The sequence below is a fragment of the Cololabis saira genome, chromosome 18 (assembly GCF_033807715.1).
Source record: "Cololabis saira isolate AMF1-May2022 chromosome 18, fColSai1.1, whole genome shotgun sequence".
Lineage (NCBI taxonomy): Eukaryota > Metazoa > Chordata > Actinopteri > Beloniformes > Belonidae > Cololabis > Cololabis saira.
The window spans coordinates 2,461,509-2,479,111 of record NC_084604.1 but is presented as its reverse complement, the minus strand read 5'-3'; the positions used below and the strand labels follow the sequence as shown (position 1 = coordinate 2,479,111).

General features: G+C 45.5%; 1 protein-coding gene across 1 annotated transcript in view; it reads right to left on the bottom strand.

Annotated features, from left to right (window-relative positions):
* Nucleotides 1-12,381, bottom strand: part of rev3l (REV3 like, DNA directed polymerase zeta catalytic subunit) — a 97,170-nt gene extending 84,789 nt beyond the window's left edge. Inside the window, exon 1 of the mRNA XM_061747106.1 lies at nucleotides 12,100-12,381. Within this exon, the coding sequence (XP_061603090.1) occupies nucleotides 12,100-12,235 (136 nt within the window). The 5' untranslated portion in view covers nucleotides 12,236-12,381. The remainder of the gene's footprint in view (nucleotides 1-12,099) is intronic.
* Nucleotides 12,382-17,603: the final 5,222 nt, after the last annotated feature.

Genomic DNA, 17,603 nt, shown 5'->3' with positions numbered 1-17,603 from the left:
GAGAGCCGAGGAGCCGCTCAGCGCGACACGCGCAGCCGAGCCTTTAGGCTGATTTATGGTCCCGCGTTACACCAACGCAGACCCTACGGCGTAAGTGCGCGTCGCCGCGTACCCTACGCCGTAGGCTACGCCGTACCCTACGCCGTAGGCTACGCCGTACCCTACGCCGTAGGTTCTGCGCCAATTTAACGCGGAACCATAATTCAGGCTTTTCTCTTCCAGAGCTGAGAAACGTCACCTAGTGTTGCTTAAATGTGGCCACATGAAATCAATCACCATCATAGAAACTAGTGATGCACCGATTGTTCGGTAACCGAAATTGTTCGGCCGAAAATGGCAAAAAAACACTTTCGGTGTTCGGTGGAAGAAGTGGGAAAAAAAAACGAACAATTAATAACGGCGTTGTAATATAAATAGACTGGCCGCTCCGTAACTGTTGCGCACCACATAAATAGTTGGCCAACAAAAAACTAACCACATAACGCTCCCGTAATGGTTGCGCACCACATAAATAGTTGGCCAACCAAAACCTAACCACATAAGAATTTAATTAACATTCACCAGCAGGTGGAACCAAAACAACATAAATCAATCTATTACAGGTGCGTTTAGATGACGAAATCAAACAGCGAAGAGCGTGGAGTGAAGTGGTGCGGTGCAAACATGTCAGCAGTGTGGAAGTATTTTAGAGTGGCAAAGAATAATATAAGAATGGCTGTTTGCAATGAATGTTCTGCTCAAATATCTAGAGGGGGCACATCTGCAAAGTCTTTCAGCACTACAAGTTTGATTTATCATTTGAAATGATAAAAAACCCTGAACGCTTTAATGCATTTTTATTGTTTTAAGGCCTATGTTACAGTGTTCAGTCAGTTAAGCCTAACGTAAGCTCAAAGATGGCCACAAAATGTATTTTGCTAATCTATTTATTTTAAGTTATTGTTCTTTGCTGGTATAATGTCTGCTGGAATATTTAAGAAATGCTGGGAAATTAAAAAATGTTCAGTTTTTTATGTTCAACAAATGTTTTCTACCTTGTAATTTTGTAAAAGATGTTTTTCTTTTAAAAGCATACCTAAATCAAATTTATTTGATTTATGCAATGGTGAAAAAATTGGCAAAATAAATGAAAAACTGCGAAGAACCATGTTCGGTATTGTTCGGTATTCGGCCAAGTGTTTATTATTAATTTCGGTTTCGGCCACAAATTTTCATTTCGGTGCATCACTAATAGAAACAAAGTCAAACAAGATTATATGACGTCATATTTCTAAAAGTAGGCCCAGTGGTACGCGGTCAGCGCGGAGACGGAGACGGCACTCCCTTTTTCCTTTCACCCCCGCGGGTGAGAGCTGCTGTTTGGGGGGGTGGCGGTTTCTGCGAGGGGTGCAGAGGTCCCCGGGCGGGTCCCGCACGTCGCGACCGGGCGTCCCGACGGTCTGCATTTGGGGGCACGAAGGCTCGAACCCCCGTTTTCTTGTTTTATTTGTTTTGCATATTTAAAAGTTCTCCAAGTTCAAATAAAGGTTTAATTATTACATTTGAAAGGGTGTACTTGCATTATTATGATATATTAACATTACATAAGTGCTTATTTTGGTCTCGACAATGTCGACAATAAAATCGTTTATCGTCAATAATTTGTGGGACAATATATCGTCCAGCAAAATGTGTTATCGTCCCAGGCCTAGCTCAGTCTGTCCTGCTAACGTTCACATCAGAGCAAAGACACCTCCAACCAATGTGTTTACTCAGCCAGCAGCAGAAAATAACAGAACTCTTTCTCCAGCTATCAAATCAAAGCTGTTTCCAGTTAAACTCATCAAGTTCAGAATGCTTAGTCATAGAATTCATCAGCAGGAAAGTTAGAAAATGTGCTTTTAAGATGCACGGATGGAAACAATTGTACCTTGCGTGCAGTGTTTATCTTGTACGGTGAAACAATACAAATGTGCACCATTTAAAAAGCATTTTGTCGTTGGTTTCAGTCAGACCATCTACTATATAAGGTTGATTAATTAGTTGGATGGGCCCCTGGGAATTTTTGCCCAGGGCCCCAAGAGACTCTAGGATCTTCTCTGTTAGAGGGCACACTCGTCTACACGGTGAATCAATTCACCACCTCCGGTCGTATAACAACGTGGATTCATCATCTTCAGCCGGGAATCCGTTATAGTTCCCTCTGAGGGATTCATACCGGGACCAGAAATCAACCTTCAAGGCTCCAAACAAAGCACCTTTTCTCTTGTTCTGGAAGATGTTTCACCTTCGAGAACGAGAGAGAGAAACATCTTCCAGATCGAGAGAGAAACGTCTTTGAGATCGAGAGAGAAACGTCTTCCAGAACGAGAGAGAAACGTCTTTGAGATCGAGAGAGAAACGTCTTCGAGAACGAGAGAGAAACGTCTTCGAGAACGAGAGAGAAACGTCTTCCAGAACGAGAGAGAAACGTCTTCCAGAACGAGAGAGAAACGTCTTCCAGAACGAGAGAGAAACGTCTTTGAGATCGAGAGAGAAACGTCTTCGAGAACGAGAGAGAAACGTCTTCGAGAACGAGAGAGAAACGTCTTCCAGAACGAGAGAGAAACGTCTTCCAGAACGAGAGAGAAACGTCTTCCAGATCGAGAGAGAAACGTCTTCCAGAACGAGAGAGAAACGTCTTCCAGATCGAGAGAGAAACGTCTTCCAGATCGAGAGAGAAACGTCTTCCAGAACGAGAGAGAAACGTCTTCCAGATCGAGAGAGAAACGTCTTCCAGATCGAGAGAGAAACGTCTTCCAGAACGAGAGAGAAACGTCTTCCAGATCGAGAGAGAAACGTCTTCCAGATCGAGAGAGAAACGTCTTCCAGATCGAGAGAGAAACGTCTTCCAGAACGAGAGAGAAACGTCTTCCAGAACGAGAGAGAAACGTCTTCCAGAACGAGAGAGAAACGTCTTTGAGAACGAGAGAGAAACATCTTCTGAATCAACTGAATTAATGACTCATGATTCAAATTCTCAGCAGAGGAACAACAATAAATAAGTTACAGTTGCACTTAAATTGTGGAGTATGTCGTGTTTCTGTTACTAGGCAACCGAGAGGGCAGAACAGCATTTGCATACTTGGTCCTGATCTAATAAGTCCCATCTAAACTGCAGAGATTCAATAAATGATGTTAAACCGATGAGAAAGAAGGTTGTTGTTTCTCCTGTTGTGTTCTTCACGTTTACACACTGACTGTGTTTCCATGCATCAATAACCCTTTTAAAACCTGAATATTGGCAATAACCCGAATTTGCACGGCCATGTAAACACCAATAACCCCTTTGAATAACCTGAATTTGCTCATATTGGGGTTTTTAAAAACCCCAATATGAGCCCTGGGTTACTCCTTATAAAACCTGAATATTGGGTCATGTAAACACCAAACGGAATATCCCCATCAAACGGAACAGGAATTTGTTTTCTGCACATGCTCTGTTCACAAGGAATCCTGGTCTTTTGAGTCCAGGAAGTTCTTATAAACACGGAGAAACCAAGACCAGGAGGAGACTAATCACTTCATAAATGTAATGAAGGATATGAACATTTCTGCATTTGTAGACGGTAGAAAGTACCGGGATAGAAGATTTACAAGAAGGAGAGAGAAAAGTTGAAGCAGCATTTGTTTTGAATTTGGATACAGGAAGAAGAAGCAGAAATGACGGTAATTGCGTCATGATGTTCTCCGTGCGTCGCTGGTTTGATCCAGATATCCTGAATGATTAATTACCATGTAAACGGAATATTCCCAATGTTTCAGTAACCGGAATATTAGCAATAACCCCAATTTTGACTGCATGTAAATCTCCCTTTTCTCTCCCTGCAGGTGGTCGTGGGTGGCTTGTAGCTTGCATTACGGAGCACAAGTCTTTCCCCGACCCTGCACCCCAACCTGGGACTTGCTGATTGGGCCGGAGCTTCGGGAGCTGCGTGCTGGCCTGCTGTCCCCACCCCCGGTCATCCCGTTGCTGCTTCCACCTGCCTGCTGTGCTGTTGACGTCCCTGACCCACCAGTCTGGCCCTCGGCAGGAGGGTCCCCCCTTATGAGCCTGGTCCTGCTCAAGGTTTCTTCCCTCCTAAAGGGGAGTTTTTCCTTGCCACTGTTTGGCTTAAGGTTTTTCTCCCACTAGGGGAGTTTTTACCTGCCATTGTTTATGTAATAACTGCTCGGGGGTCATGTTCTGGGTATGGGTCTCTGGAAAGCGTCTAGAGACAACTCTGTTGTATTAGACGCTATATAAATAAAACTGAATTGAATTGAATTGAATGTAAACGTAGTCACTGCTTCTCTCATGAGGTCAAGTCAGTTTCTGCACATGCCAGGCCCTAACCCTCCACCCTTCCCTCCCTCCCTCCAGAGGTGGGGGGCAGCAGCCGGGGGCCCAGACCTCCATCTCCTCAGCCACCTTTGCCAGCTCCGAGGCTAACGGAGACGAGCCTCCGAGGCTAACGGAGACGAGCCTCCGAGGCTAACGGAGACGAGCCTCCGAGGCTAACACAGACGAGCCTCCGAGGCTAACACAGACGAGCCTCCGAGGCTAACACAGACGAGCCTCCGAGGCTAACACAGACGAGCCTCCGAGGCTAACACAGACGAGCCTCCGAGGCTAACGGAGACGAGCCTCCGAGGCTAACGGAGACGAGCCTCCGAGGCTAACGGAGACGAGCCTCCGAGGCTAACACAGACGAGCCTCCGAGGCTAAGGGAGATGAGCCTCCGAGGCTAACAGACGAGCCTCTGAGGCTAACACAGACGAGCCTCAGATGCTAACACAGACGAGCCTCTGATGCTAACACAGACGAGCCTCAGAGGCTAACAGACGAGCCTCCGAGGCTAACACAGACGAGCCTCCGAGGCTAACACAGACGAGCCTCCGAGGCTAACACAGACGAGCCTCCGAGGCTAACACAGACGAGCCTCCGAGGCTAACACAGACGAGCCTCCGAGGCTAACACAGACGAGCCTCAGATGCTAACACAGACGAGCCTCAGAGGCTAACAGACGAGCCTCTGAGGCTAACAGACGAGCCTCTGAGGCTAACGGGGACGAGCCTCTGAGGCTAACGGGGACGAGCCTCTGAGGCTAACGGGGACGAGCCTCCGAGGCCAACACAGACGAGCCTCCGAGGCTAACACAGACGAGCTTCCGAGGCTAACACAGACGAGCCTCTGAGGCTAACATGAAGCCTTCCAGATGGGGGGGGGGTTTGGAGCAACCCCACTCAGAAAAACACTGAGGTTCTGCTCCCATCAGATGGAAAGCATGGAGGAACCAGGGGATCAAGAGTTGCAGGTGCTACTCCGTCCCTGGAGGAGTGTGACGGACAGCAGAGGACAGCGAGCGGGATGGTCCGGTCCGTGCACCGTCTGGTTCTACGTGGTTCGTCCTGGGAACTGTGGTCCTGCAGCAGCACATGTGGCTCTGCACTCCAAGAGCACTCCTGCCTAGCTGGCGCCTAGCCCCCCCCGCAGGCGTCTCCTGGAATGTGTGGCAGGGCAGGAATGCAACCATGGACGAGCTTAAACTAAATAAATGAACTTTAGGAGGTAAAACCAGACGGGTTCACGGCGTCTGCAAGGAGACAAGAGTCAAAGTGAACGTGACAATCATTTTGCGCATTTTGGTTGCTTCTCCAGGTTGTTTCCATGCGTGTGTGTGCAGAACCAGCTACAGACACCCCTAGCTTGCGCGGAGAGGAGAGGAGGGAGGACGGAGCAGGAAGTGCGGTGTTGGGTTACACAGGGCTGAGGGTGGGCGTGTGCACGGGCCGGGTCAGGGGAGGACAGGGAACATGAGGCCAGGGGTGGCAGCCCCAGATCCTCCGCTAGCTGCTCCCACCAGGTTGATGAGATCAAAGCTGGCAGCCATTACCCAGAACCCCCTACCACGGTCAACAACAGCCTCCACCAAGGCCGGGGGAAACGCTAAAACGCTAACAGCTCTCCGTGGGCGCGGCCTGCTCCTCAGAAAGAGAGATCCTTGTCTGCTTCAATGCTTTCCAGATGGTACCGGGGTTTGATTTCTGGAAACAGTCGTGCAAGCGACAGAAAAGCTGAGTAAGAGAGGAGCCAGAGCGCATCCACGAGAGGCACCAGCTCGCAGGAACAACGCTGGCCGCAGGGCCGAGTCTGGAAGCTCCTAGTGCTGCTGTGAAACCAGGAACAACGCTGGGCGCAGGGCCGAGTCTGGAAGCTCCTGGTGCTGCAGTGAAACCAGGAACAACGCTGGCCGCGGGGCCGAGTCTGGAAGCTCCTGGTGCTGCAGTGAAACCCTGTCCCCGCCATGTCACGCACTCTGGAGTGTTCATGGACGCTGTAGCAGAGTTAGAGCCCACACAGGTCACCACCACGTCACCGTCTCAAGACTCGTCTAAAAGACTGGACTTTTCCACCGTGTAGCGTCCTCTCTTCCTCCATCAGCTTGTTTGAGACATTTCAAACGAGCTTTGATCCAGAGGAGCCGGCGTGAAGGACCTGGAGGACCTGAGGAGCCAGCCTGAAGGACCTGGAGGACCTGGAAGACCAGAGGACCTGAAGGACCAGAGGAGCCGGCCTGAAGGACCTGGAGGACCAGAGGAGCCGGCCTGAAGGACCTGGAGGACCTGAGGAGCCAGCCTGAAGGACCTGGAGGACCTGGAAGACCAGAGGACCTGAAGGACCAGAGGAGCCGGCCTGAAGGACCTGGAGGACCAGAGGAGCCGGCCTGAAGGACCTGGAGGACCAGAGGAGCCGGCCTGAAGGACCTGGAGGACCAGAGGAGCCGGCCTGAAGGACCTGGAGGACCTGAAGGACCTGGAGAAAGCCGTTGCCATCTCTGGGTCGTGTTCCAGACGAGGACGCCGTAGAAGTTCACACGGTGAACTTCTACGGCGCTCCATCGTCCATCGGTGGACCTGAAGGACCTGGGAGGACCTGGGAGGATCCAGAGGACCTGGGAAGATCTGGAGGACCTGGGAGGATCTGCAGGGAGGGAGGATCTGCAGGGAGGGAGCCTCTGCGCCCGACCCCGGCCCCTCTGCCAGACCTGGGTCTGCAGCAGGGGGCCGGATGTTGGAGAAGGTTAAGCCTGAATTATGGTTCTGCGTCAAAACGAAGCCGTGCCTACGCCGTCACCGTGACGCCGTCACCGTGACGCCGTCACCGTGACGCTGTCACTGTGACGCCGTCGTGAACCTTCAGACTTCTCCATCACTCCATTTCTCCGTGGTGCAGTACCCCCCGTGACCGCTAATTCGCGATCTTTTCCTGAATGGTTTATCCGACTTTTTCCGGTCACAGTGAATCAAAGAGATAAGGACAACTATTGTGCAAAAAAACTAAACCAAAAAAAATCACACATACACGAAGAAATGAGCGCTGAAAGTTCACGACTGCTTCAAACTGGAAACCGGAAATGCGTTGCTACCAAGTGAACCAATCACAGCCCTCTCCGTCTGCGTTTGGTCTGCGTCGCCTCGACGCGTAGTTACAATTTTTTAGGGGTAGTGGGCATATCGAGGGCTATAGTCTATGAATCTAGCCCTTCAGAGCGAGGGATTTCAGATGCTGACTTCGCAACCGAGGGCTAGAGAAATTTCCCAGAATGCTTTACGTCATCATTTGCAGACTAAATCAAACAAAAAAACATGTTGGACATTTCTTATTTTTTAGTGAAAAAAAAAAAATCAATATTTTGAGTTAGTTTCTGCATAAAAATGCGTTTTGATCACATTTCTAGCGAGAAATATATATTTTACTTTCATAATATTCACTCAGTGAATGTAAATAATCACTCGCTTGCCCGTTGTTGCGAAGTCTTTTTCAAACCTCGCCAGAATAATGGCTGATTTATGGTTCCGCGTTACACCAACGCAGAGCCTACGGCGTAGGTTACGCGGTGACGCCCGCCGTACGCCGTACCCTACGCCGTACCCTACGCCGTAGGCTCTGCATCGATTTAACGCGGAACCATAAATCAGCTCCCGAGTCGGCAGGCTGTTCTCATCCCGAAAACATCGGATCAAATTTCTTAACAGGCGTTATTTGGATAAACTGAGCCCAGGTTGGGGATCCTAGCGTCGTATTTTTGGTACGGCGCGTAGCACACGCCGTAGGCACGGCGTCGTTTTGACGCAGAACCAGAACTCAGCCTTTAGGCAGTCTCACCATGTGTCCAATGGACACGGACGATAACTGCCAGCAGCAGCAGCATCTTTGTCTTCCTAATAGCTGTTAATAGCGCCCCCACACCCCCCCCCACACCCCCTCCCCCGGACAGGTCAAATCAAGCCCGACCCCTGAACCCCGATCCACTGTTCCTGCTCCGAAGCCTTTAATCCTCCCTGGAGGTGCATCCTGTCTGGGGGGGGGGGGGGGGGGGTTTGGGCCGGGTTTCCCTGCAGAGGCAGGTCTCACCGCGGCGGGACTAAACTCAGCCTTCCCACCTGACAGACCCCCCCTCCGGGGAAACCACCGTTCCTTCCCACCTGACAGACCCCCCCTCCGGAAAAAACCTTCCCACCTGACAGACCCCCCCTCCGGAGAAACCTTCCCACCTGACAGACCCCCCCCCACTCCGGAGAAACCTTCCCACCTGACAGACCCCCCCCCCCCCCTCCGGAGAAACCTTCCCACCTGACAGACCCCCCCCCCCCCCTCCGGAGAAACCTTCCCACCTGACAGACCCCCCCCCCCCCTCCGGAGAAACCTTCCCACCTGACAGACCCCCCCCCCCCCTCCGGAGAAACCTTCCCACCTGACAGACCCCCCCCTCCGGAGAAAACAGCGTGGGGACGACGGTTCTGAGGGAAAGTCAGGAAGCTGGACTTCCCTTTGTCCCCTCCAACACATTTGTCCCCTCCAACACATTTACCCCCCCCCCCCCCCCCGACATATTCTCCCCCCCCCCCCTGACATGATATGTTCCTCATAAACGCACCGCGGCAGCTCGCTGTGTGACAAAGCAGCCGCCGTGCCTGTTCACACAATGCAGGTTTATTATTTATCCTGACTCCCATTGTTCTGGCTCGCTCATCAACCTGCTGCCATGGCAACCACGCTGCTGCACTTAACCCTACTGCTGTCTTCAGGTCAAGGAAGGAAGAGGGAGGGAAGGAAGGAAGGAAGGAAGGAAGGAAGGAAGGAAGGAAGGAAGGAAGGAATGAAGGAAGGAAGGAAGGAAGGAAGGAAGGAAGGAAGGAAGGAAGGAAGGAAGGAAGGAAGGAAGGAAGGAAGGAAGGAAGGAAGGAAGGAAGGAAGGAAGGAAAAAAAGAATGAAGGAAGGAAAGGAGGAAACAAGGAAAGAATGTACGAGGGGAGAAAAGAAGGAAGGAAGGGAGAAAAGAGGAAGGGAGAAGGAAGGAGAGAGCAGGAGGAAAGAAGGACAGGAGAATTAGGTCATTTTGACCCAAAGACAGTACAAGGGTTAATAATAATAATAATAATAATAATAATAATAATAATAATAATAATAATAATAATAATTAAAGCTGCAAGCAGCGATGAACGGGCCCTGGCACTCACGGCCACCGCCCCCATAAGCATATCAGAAATGACAACACCCACGACTTCCTATGTCAAACCATTCAAAAGTTAGGGCAGAAAATAGGAACTATGAAATATCGACCAATCAGAAGAAGGGGTGGGGCTAATTTGCACCAATGAAGGTCAAGTACTCAATACAGAGTCTGATGACACCACCCACAAGTCTTTATGTCAAACCATTCAAAAGTTATGGCAGAGAAAAGTTTTCTAGAGGGCGCTGTTGAGCCATCTTGCCACGCACATTAATGCAAACCATGAAATATCAAATCTATTGATTTAACATCCGCTCATCTCGCTTGGAGCACAGATTCATACTAGAAGACATGACAATTCCTGGTGCCAACAGGTGGCGCTACAACCGATCCTGAATATTCCACCATAGATGTCTTCAGGCTCAGTCTACAATCATGCACATACGTTTTCAACCACATCAAATCATGTATTGCTGAGTTACAGCCAATTGGTGTTTCATGGCGAGCCTTAAAAATGACCTCAAACTTCGCCGGATCACTACGGTCAAGCCCTCTAGTAAAAACTTAAACGCTTCGCAATTTAGCGTCGGCCATGTGTCTAGATTGTACAAACCCAGTTGTGAGCCAATCCAATAAAATCTCTAGGAGGAGTTCGTTAAAGAACGAAGCCTGGAAATGACCAGAATTCATGAAAAATGACATTTTCTGTTCAAAATGCTGGACTTCCTGTGTAACTTAGAGCATGGGTCCAAGAGACTTTTTTGTAGGGCTTTGTCTGATATAATAGACACATAAAGGACATTGCTGCAGGTCAAACCATATTATGGGGCTCGTCGAAAAACATAAAATAGGTGGCGCTATAGAGCCCATTCCTGTGGACCCATGCCTGTCGCCCATAAAATACGTAATTTTTCGCGACTCTGGAAGCGTTTGCAAAATTTGGTGAGTTTACGACATTTTTAAAGCCTCCAAAAAGGCAATTTATTTCTCGGAAGAATAATAATAAACATCACAGATACAATAGGGTCCTCGCACCTTCAGTGCTTGGGCCCTAATAATGATAATAATAATAAATCCCAACATGCATGTGGATTCTTACAAAGAACGCCAATATCAGTCTCATTTCCTGTCACATCCGTCTACCTGTGTGTGTTTGAGAGCAACGACAGCGAGACAGGAGGATGGGGGGGGGGGGGGGGGTAAACACATGTAAACACACTAAACCCCCCCCCCAGGTGTGGGGGGGAGTCCAGCCCGGACGGCTGAGCCTGAAGGGCAGGAGGAGCTAAACAAAGCAGACCCCCCCCCCCTCTGCAGGCAGGAACACCAGAGAAGTGGGTCTGCGGTTGGATGCTGAACACTTCAACGCTTCTGCAGTATTTCTGCACAGCGTGTCACCCAGGGGATCCGAACCGAGCCAAACACAAGAGGAGAGCATAAGAGACCCGGTTCTGGTCGCGCATCTGAAGCTTTATCCTATTTTAGATTCATATTCTTATATGAAGACTGTTTTTTGTTCGTTTTTCCATGTGATCTTTTCAACAGGTTCTGCTCAACAGACATGCCTTCCTCTTTGGTCTTCTAGGCAAATACATGAGGAGTAAAAATACAGATTCAGAACAATATTGTTTTGTAATGCAAACAGATGTGCCGCATCCGTCTCGCGGAATGACGAGTTTTTGGTCCCGACTCCCTGGGTCACGTGGGTCGGAAGATACAGGGAAGACGAATTAAAAACAGAGCAATAATCAGTACTGGAGTTGAGGGGGATGAGGGGAATAAAAACGGTCCAAATCATCCCCCCCTGAAATAAAAACGGTCCAAATCATCCCCCCCTGAAATAAAAACGGTCCAAATCATCCCCCCTGTCATTTATATCAATGAATGTGGTTTTACTGCTATTTCAACATTTAGTCATCACCAGAAAAATAACACCAGAAAAATAACTTATTTGACAATTTTCACCTGTTTCAAGTAAATTTTCACTTGAAATAAGTAGGAAAATCTGCCAGTTGTCTTGTCCCACTGGCAGATTTTTCTACTTATTTCAAGTGAAAATCTACTTGAAACAGGTGAAAATTGTTGTTTTTTCCAGTGATGAGTCTTGTTTTAAGTGTAATGAGATTTTTTTTTACTAAAATGAGACATTTTAACTAAAAATAGGAGAAATAGTCTTGTTAAGATTTTGAAAAGTGTTTTTTATTGTTGTGTTTTGATGTATTTGATGTAAGCCCAGTGGATATTTAAAGCTTACAGAAGGCTGCATTTAACTGCTGCTATGTCATTCCTGCAGTATTTCTGCAGGTGTTTTGGTCACTGCTATTATTTGTAATATATTATATTATTTGTAATCAGCACAAATTATCTGTCCCCATATGATAAAATCCACCATCCCCCCTGATTTTATTTTACAACTCCAGTACTGGCAATAATTAAAAACAAAGCGACAGAAAGCTCTGGTTCTGGACTGGGTGGGTCACGTGGTTTCGCAGCAGTGGAGACCCAGCCTGAGCTTGAGTCGGTACCAGTACCAGTACCAGTAGCACCCACCGTCCCCCCCCGTCCCCCCGGACCAGCACTGACCCGCCGGCGTGGCTCCGAAGATCCGCACCACCGGCACGGCGCTGACGGCGCTGCCGCGGAACTCCGACCAGAGCACGTCCAGCGGGCCGGGCCGGGCCAGGTAGTAGTCCGCGCTCACGAGGCGCACGGCGAACATGGTGCTGGTTCCGCTGCTGGTCCCGGTTCCTGGGTCCAGGTCCTGGCTCCGGTCCTGGTGCCGCGGCGGCGGTTCGGATCAGCCGCGCGCCCGAGCGCCGTCTTCTTCCATAACGGGCGAGCGCGTTCCCGCGACCCAACAACAACGGAGAGCACCAAGCTTCCGGCTTCGCTTTTGAAAATAAAAGCCACACTTTTATGTTGGATAGTCCACAGCCATTTGCTGTGTTGTTGTTTTTATTCCCAACAATACAGGACTGTCCCAGAAAATTAGAATATTGTGATTTTCTGTAATGCAATTAAAAAAACAAAAATGTCATACATTCTGGATTAATTACAAATCAACTGAAATATTGCAAGCCTTTTATTATTTTAATATTGCTGATCATAGCTTACAGTTTAAGAACAAATATCCTATCTCAAAAAATTAGAATATTCTGGGAATCTTAATCTTAACCTGTAAGCCATAATCAGCAATATTAAAATAATAAAAGGCTTGCAATATTTCAGTTGATTTGTAATGAATCCAGAATGTATGACATTTTTGTTGTTTTAATTGCATTACATAAAATAAAGAACTTTATCACAATATTTAATTTTCTGAGACAGTCCTGTACATAGCTTAGCACGACACTGAAATGTGTTTTATTTTGAAAGGCTCATGGCCGACAGTTTCAGTGAACAGTGAGTGGATTTTAACCTGTGATGGTTCAAGCAGACTAACAAAAGGTACATTCATTCTTATTGACTAACTTACCAAGCCAACACATATATATGTGCGCGTTCGTGCCTGTTTATTCTTTAAAACTGCATATTCCTTTTAAATACTTTCTTAAAACCATCAAGCTGGAACCTTTTTTTTCCCACCAAGTGCTCCTGACGGGACAAAGTAACATCCGGTTTGTTGTTTTCACAATAAAAGCACAAATAAACCCTTTTTCATGATTGTAGTTTCAAGATTTCAAAATTTCAAAATTATTATTTTTTTTTAAATAATAATAATCATAATAATATTTATTATTTATCTTTTCTACTCTTAATCCATTTACTCCTTCTAAATAGATAACTTAATCATGTTAAGTGAGATGCTTTCAGTTTCATTGTATGTATTTATAGCTCACTGTACATGTGTTAAATGATAATAAAATGCATTCTATCCTATTCTATTCTACTCTATTGTTTGGATGTTATTTACCACTTGGGAATTAGGCCAAATCCCAGTGAAGATTTGTCCGCTGAAAGACTCAAGACTGCAACCAAACACCTCGAAGCTAATCTTCATTTCAAGCCTGCTTGGAAAGTAAGGTTGATAAACTATAGTTTGACAAACTCATTTTAAGCAGCGCTGCAGTCCTGACAGTGATTTGAAAATAAAAGCCACGAATGAGCTTTATTTTGTAACCGAGTTTCAGCGCAGAAACCGGAAACGGTGTTGTGCAACAACATTCTCTGACAACCCCAACATTTTCACCTGATTTTCCGCTGCAGCATGAAACCGGATCCGGCTCCGATCAAAGAGCCGCAGAGCTGCTCTGCCATTGGCCGGCGGGCTGGGAGCTCGTCTCTGATTGGATGGAGTGTCTCTCCGTGATTCCTGTGTCTTATTGCGAGGAGAAGAAGTTCCAGCAGAGCTGCAACCATATATATATATATATATATATATATATATATATATATATATATATATATATTTATGCTTTATATATATATATATATCTATGGCTGCAACAGTCTCAGCACAATGCAGACAGGCAACACGTTTAAAACAGGTATCATTCTTGTGTCCGAACTGTTGATCTAATGTTGTATCTAAAATTATCTCAAAAGTACTTTAAAAAAAGTACTTTAAAAGTACCTCTATTAATTTACGGGACTGTCTCAGAAAATTAGAATATTGTGATAAAGTTCTTTATTTTCTGTAATGCAATTAAAAAAACAAAAATGTCATACATTCTGGTTTCATTACAAATCAACTGAAATATTGCAAGCCTTTTATTATTTTAATATTGCTGATTATGGTTTACAGTTTAAGATTAAGATTCCCAGAATATTCAATTTTTTTGGGATAGGATATTTGAGTTTTCTTAAGCTGTAAATCATGATCAGCAGTATTAAAATAATAAAAGGCTTGTAATATTTCAGTTGATTTGTAATGAATCCAGAATGTATGACATTTTTGCATTACAGAAAATAAAGTACTTTATCACAATATTCTAATTCTCTGAGACAGTCATGTATAATAACTTCTATTATTACATACATACATAGTATCACAACTAAATGCTGGGGTGTTGTTTCATTTTCTTTGATTTGTTTTGTTTTTGACTATATTTATATATACAGTACATATAATTGAGTATTATATCACTATATTGAATAGTTATTAAAGTAGGGGTGTTTGTTTATGTGTGTTTTATAGTAAGCTTATTGAAACTGTTGTTAGATGTAAGAATGTATGTAAGATTCAGGGGTAGGACTGGATAAGTGTTTACTTTAATCCTACTCCGTTACCAACATGTTGGTGGATCCGTGAGGTCTGCCCAAGTACTGCCTTGCCTTCTATCTACAAACATATATAAATATATAAACATATATATATATATATATACATAGTATATATTTATATATTTTAACATGCATGTTCGAAATAAATCTTCAAATCAAATCAAATCAAAATTGGAAAAGATAAAATACACACTAAGAGAGTCCAATGATCGTTTTTATAATATTTGGAATCCATTAATAAAATATTTGGAAGGACACTTCCTGAGAGTCCCTGAGGGTAAAGCATGGAGATCTGATATATGTGTACATATACGTATATACGTTTATTATGGTTGTTCTGTTACTCTTTAACGATAGTATTTTTATTAGTCGCTATAACTATTATTTTTGTATCCCCTTTTTTGGTGTAAGATGTATATGTGTGTATGAATGACTCACGAATGTTTTATTACTGATTGACTATATGGGAAGACGCACAAAGGTTCTGAGGGTAATTGGAAGAGTAAAAAGTGGGGGGATCCGTCTTAAGCCAAGTATGGGCCTGGGTATCGATTCAAATGTCAAGAATCGATTCGATTCTAATTCTTAAGATTCAGAATCGATTATCACCATTTGATTCGATCCGATATTGATGTGGGTTAGTGTTATTAAAAATGTTTTTTGAGCTGTTGCCTAAATTATAGGCTATGACTGTGAAATAACTAGTGAAATAATAATTTCACAATAATTATTGTGAAATAACTAAGAAATAAATAACTCAAATAGGCCTTTCAATATCCATTTAAAGTGCAAAAAAAGAAGGAAATTGCAACAGCTCATGCAGTAAACAAATCATTTTAGCTTGTCTAATTTATTCTGTCACCAGACACACAGCTGGACATGAAGCATCAGGCATTTTTCAGGAGTGTCATGACAAACCTTGTCCGATAACAGAACTCTGTTTTGTGTTTAATAAAAAGAGATTAAAAAAAAGAACAGCTGATGCTGTTAAAACGCTGTCCCTTTTCCATCCTGTGTGGCTGAGAGCCACCCATGGACACGTCCGGGACTCTTCCCCACCAAGGACTCTTCAGCATCTCCAAACATGTTAGGAGGTATTTTCTCATGGCTGGACACATTCAAGAGCACACATGGACGCAGGTTTCCCAGATCCATAACATGGATGCATGTCACCAGTACTTGAGTTGTAAAAAGAAATCAGGGGGGATGGTGGATTTTATCATATGGGGACAGATCATTTGTGCTGATTACAAATAATATAATATATTACAAATAATAGCAGTGACCAAAACACCTGCAGAAATACTGCAGGAATGACATAGCAGCAGTTAAATGCAGCCTTCTGTAAGCTTTAAATATCCACTGGGCTTACATCAAATACATCAAAACACAACAATAAAAAACACTTTTCTGAACTTATCAATATGACTCTGTCCTTCACAGGATAAGTAACATGGATCACTGCAAAAACTCTAAATCTTAACAAGAATATTTGTCTTATTTCTAGTTAAAATGTCTCATTTTAGTAAATAAAAAATCACATTACACTTAAAACAAGACTCATCACTGGAAAAACAACAATTTTCACCTGTTTCAAGTAGATTTTCACTTGAAATAAGTAGAAAAATCTGCCAGTGGAACAAGATTTTTTTGCTTGTAATGAGAAGATAAATCTTGTTCCACTGGCAGATTTTTCTACTTATTTCAAGTGAAAATTTACTTGAAACAGGTGAAAATGGTCAAATAAGTTATTTTTCTGGTGATGACTCTAAATGTTGAAAAAGCAGTAAAACCACATTCATTGATATAAATGACATAAAGGATGGAAAGGGGGGATGGCATTTTACAGGGGGGGGTGATTTGGACCGTTTTTATTTCAGGGGGGGATGATTTGGACCGTTTTTATTTCAGGGGGGGATGATTTGGACCGTTTTTATTTCAGGGGGGGATGATTTGGACCGTTTTTATTTCAGGGGGGGATGATTTGGACCGTTTTTATTTCAGGGGGGGATGATTTGGACCGTTTTTATTTCAGGGGGGGATGATTTGGACCATTTTTATTTCAAGGGGGATGATTTGGACCGTTTTTATTTCAGGGGGGGATGCCACCACCCCTCATCCCCCCTCAACTACTGCTCGCAACACAAACCCACAGATCCTCGCCGGCCGTCGTCCAGCAGGAGGAAGCAGCCCGAGTCTCAGCTGCCCCACACTGCTTATCTGCAGCTGCCGGGTCAACATCTGGACAGGATGTGTCCGCTGAGACCCCCTGGGCCTCGTCTGCAGATCCACCAGCAGAGTGACCTCTGTGACTGCACTTTCCCGTCTTCCCAGTCAGGACACATGTCGTGTTCAAACGGAGCATTTTATTACAAAGAAATATCAAACTCTAACATCTGGAGAAGGGAAGCAGCTGCAGCTGGGAGGGTTGTCACCAGCTGGGACGTTGCTGCCCCCGTCTGGTTAAACGTGTGTGTTACAGACAAATACCCCACGATCCCCCTCCCACTCCCACAGAGCCACGCAGGAGGGGGGTTGAGGATGTCTAACTTCCAGTGAATCAAAGGATAGAGTTTAAAATCTTACTGCTGGTCTACAAAGCACTGAATGGTCTTGGACCAAAATACATGGTTGATCTGTTAGTTCCTATGAAGCTCCCAGACCCCTGAGGTTCATCTGGATCTGTTAGTTCCTATGAAGCTCCCAGACCCCTGAGCTTCATCTGGATCTGTTAGTTCCTATGAAGCTCCCAGACCCCTGAGCTTCATCTGGATCTGTTAGTTCCTATGAAGCTCCCAGACCCCTGAGGTTCATCTGGTTTGTTGTGGTTCCACAACCAGAACCAGCAAGGTTCAGCAGCGTTC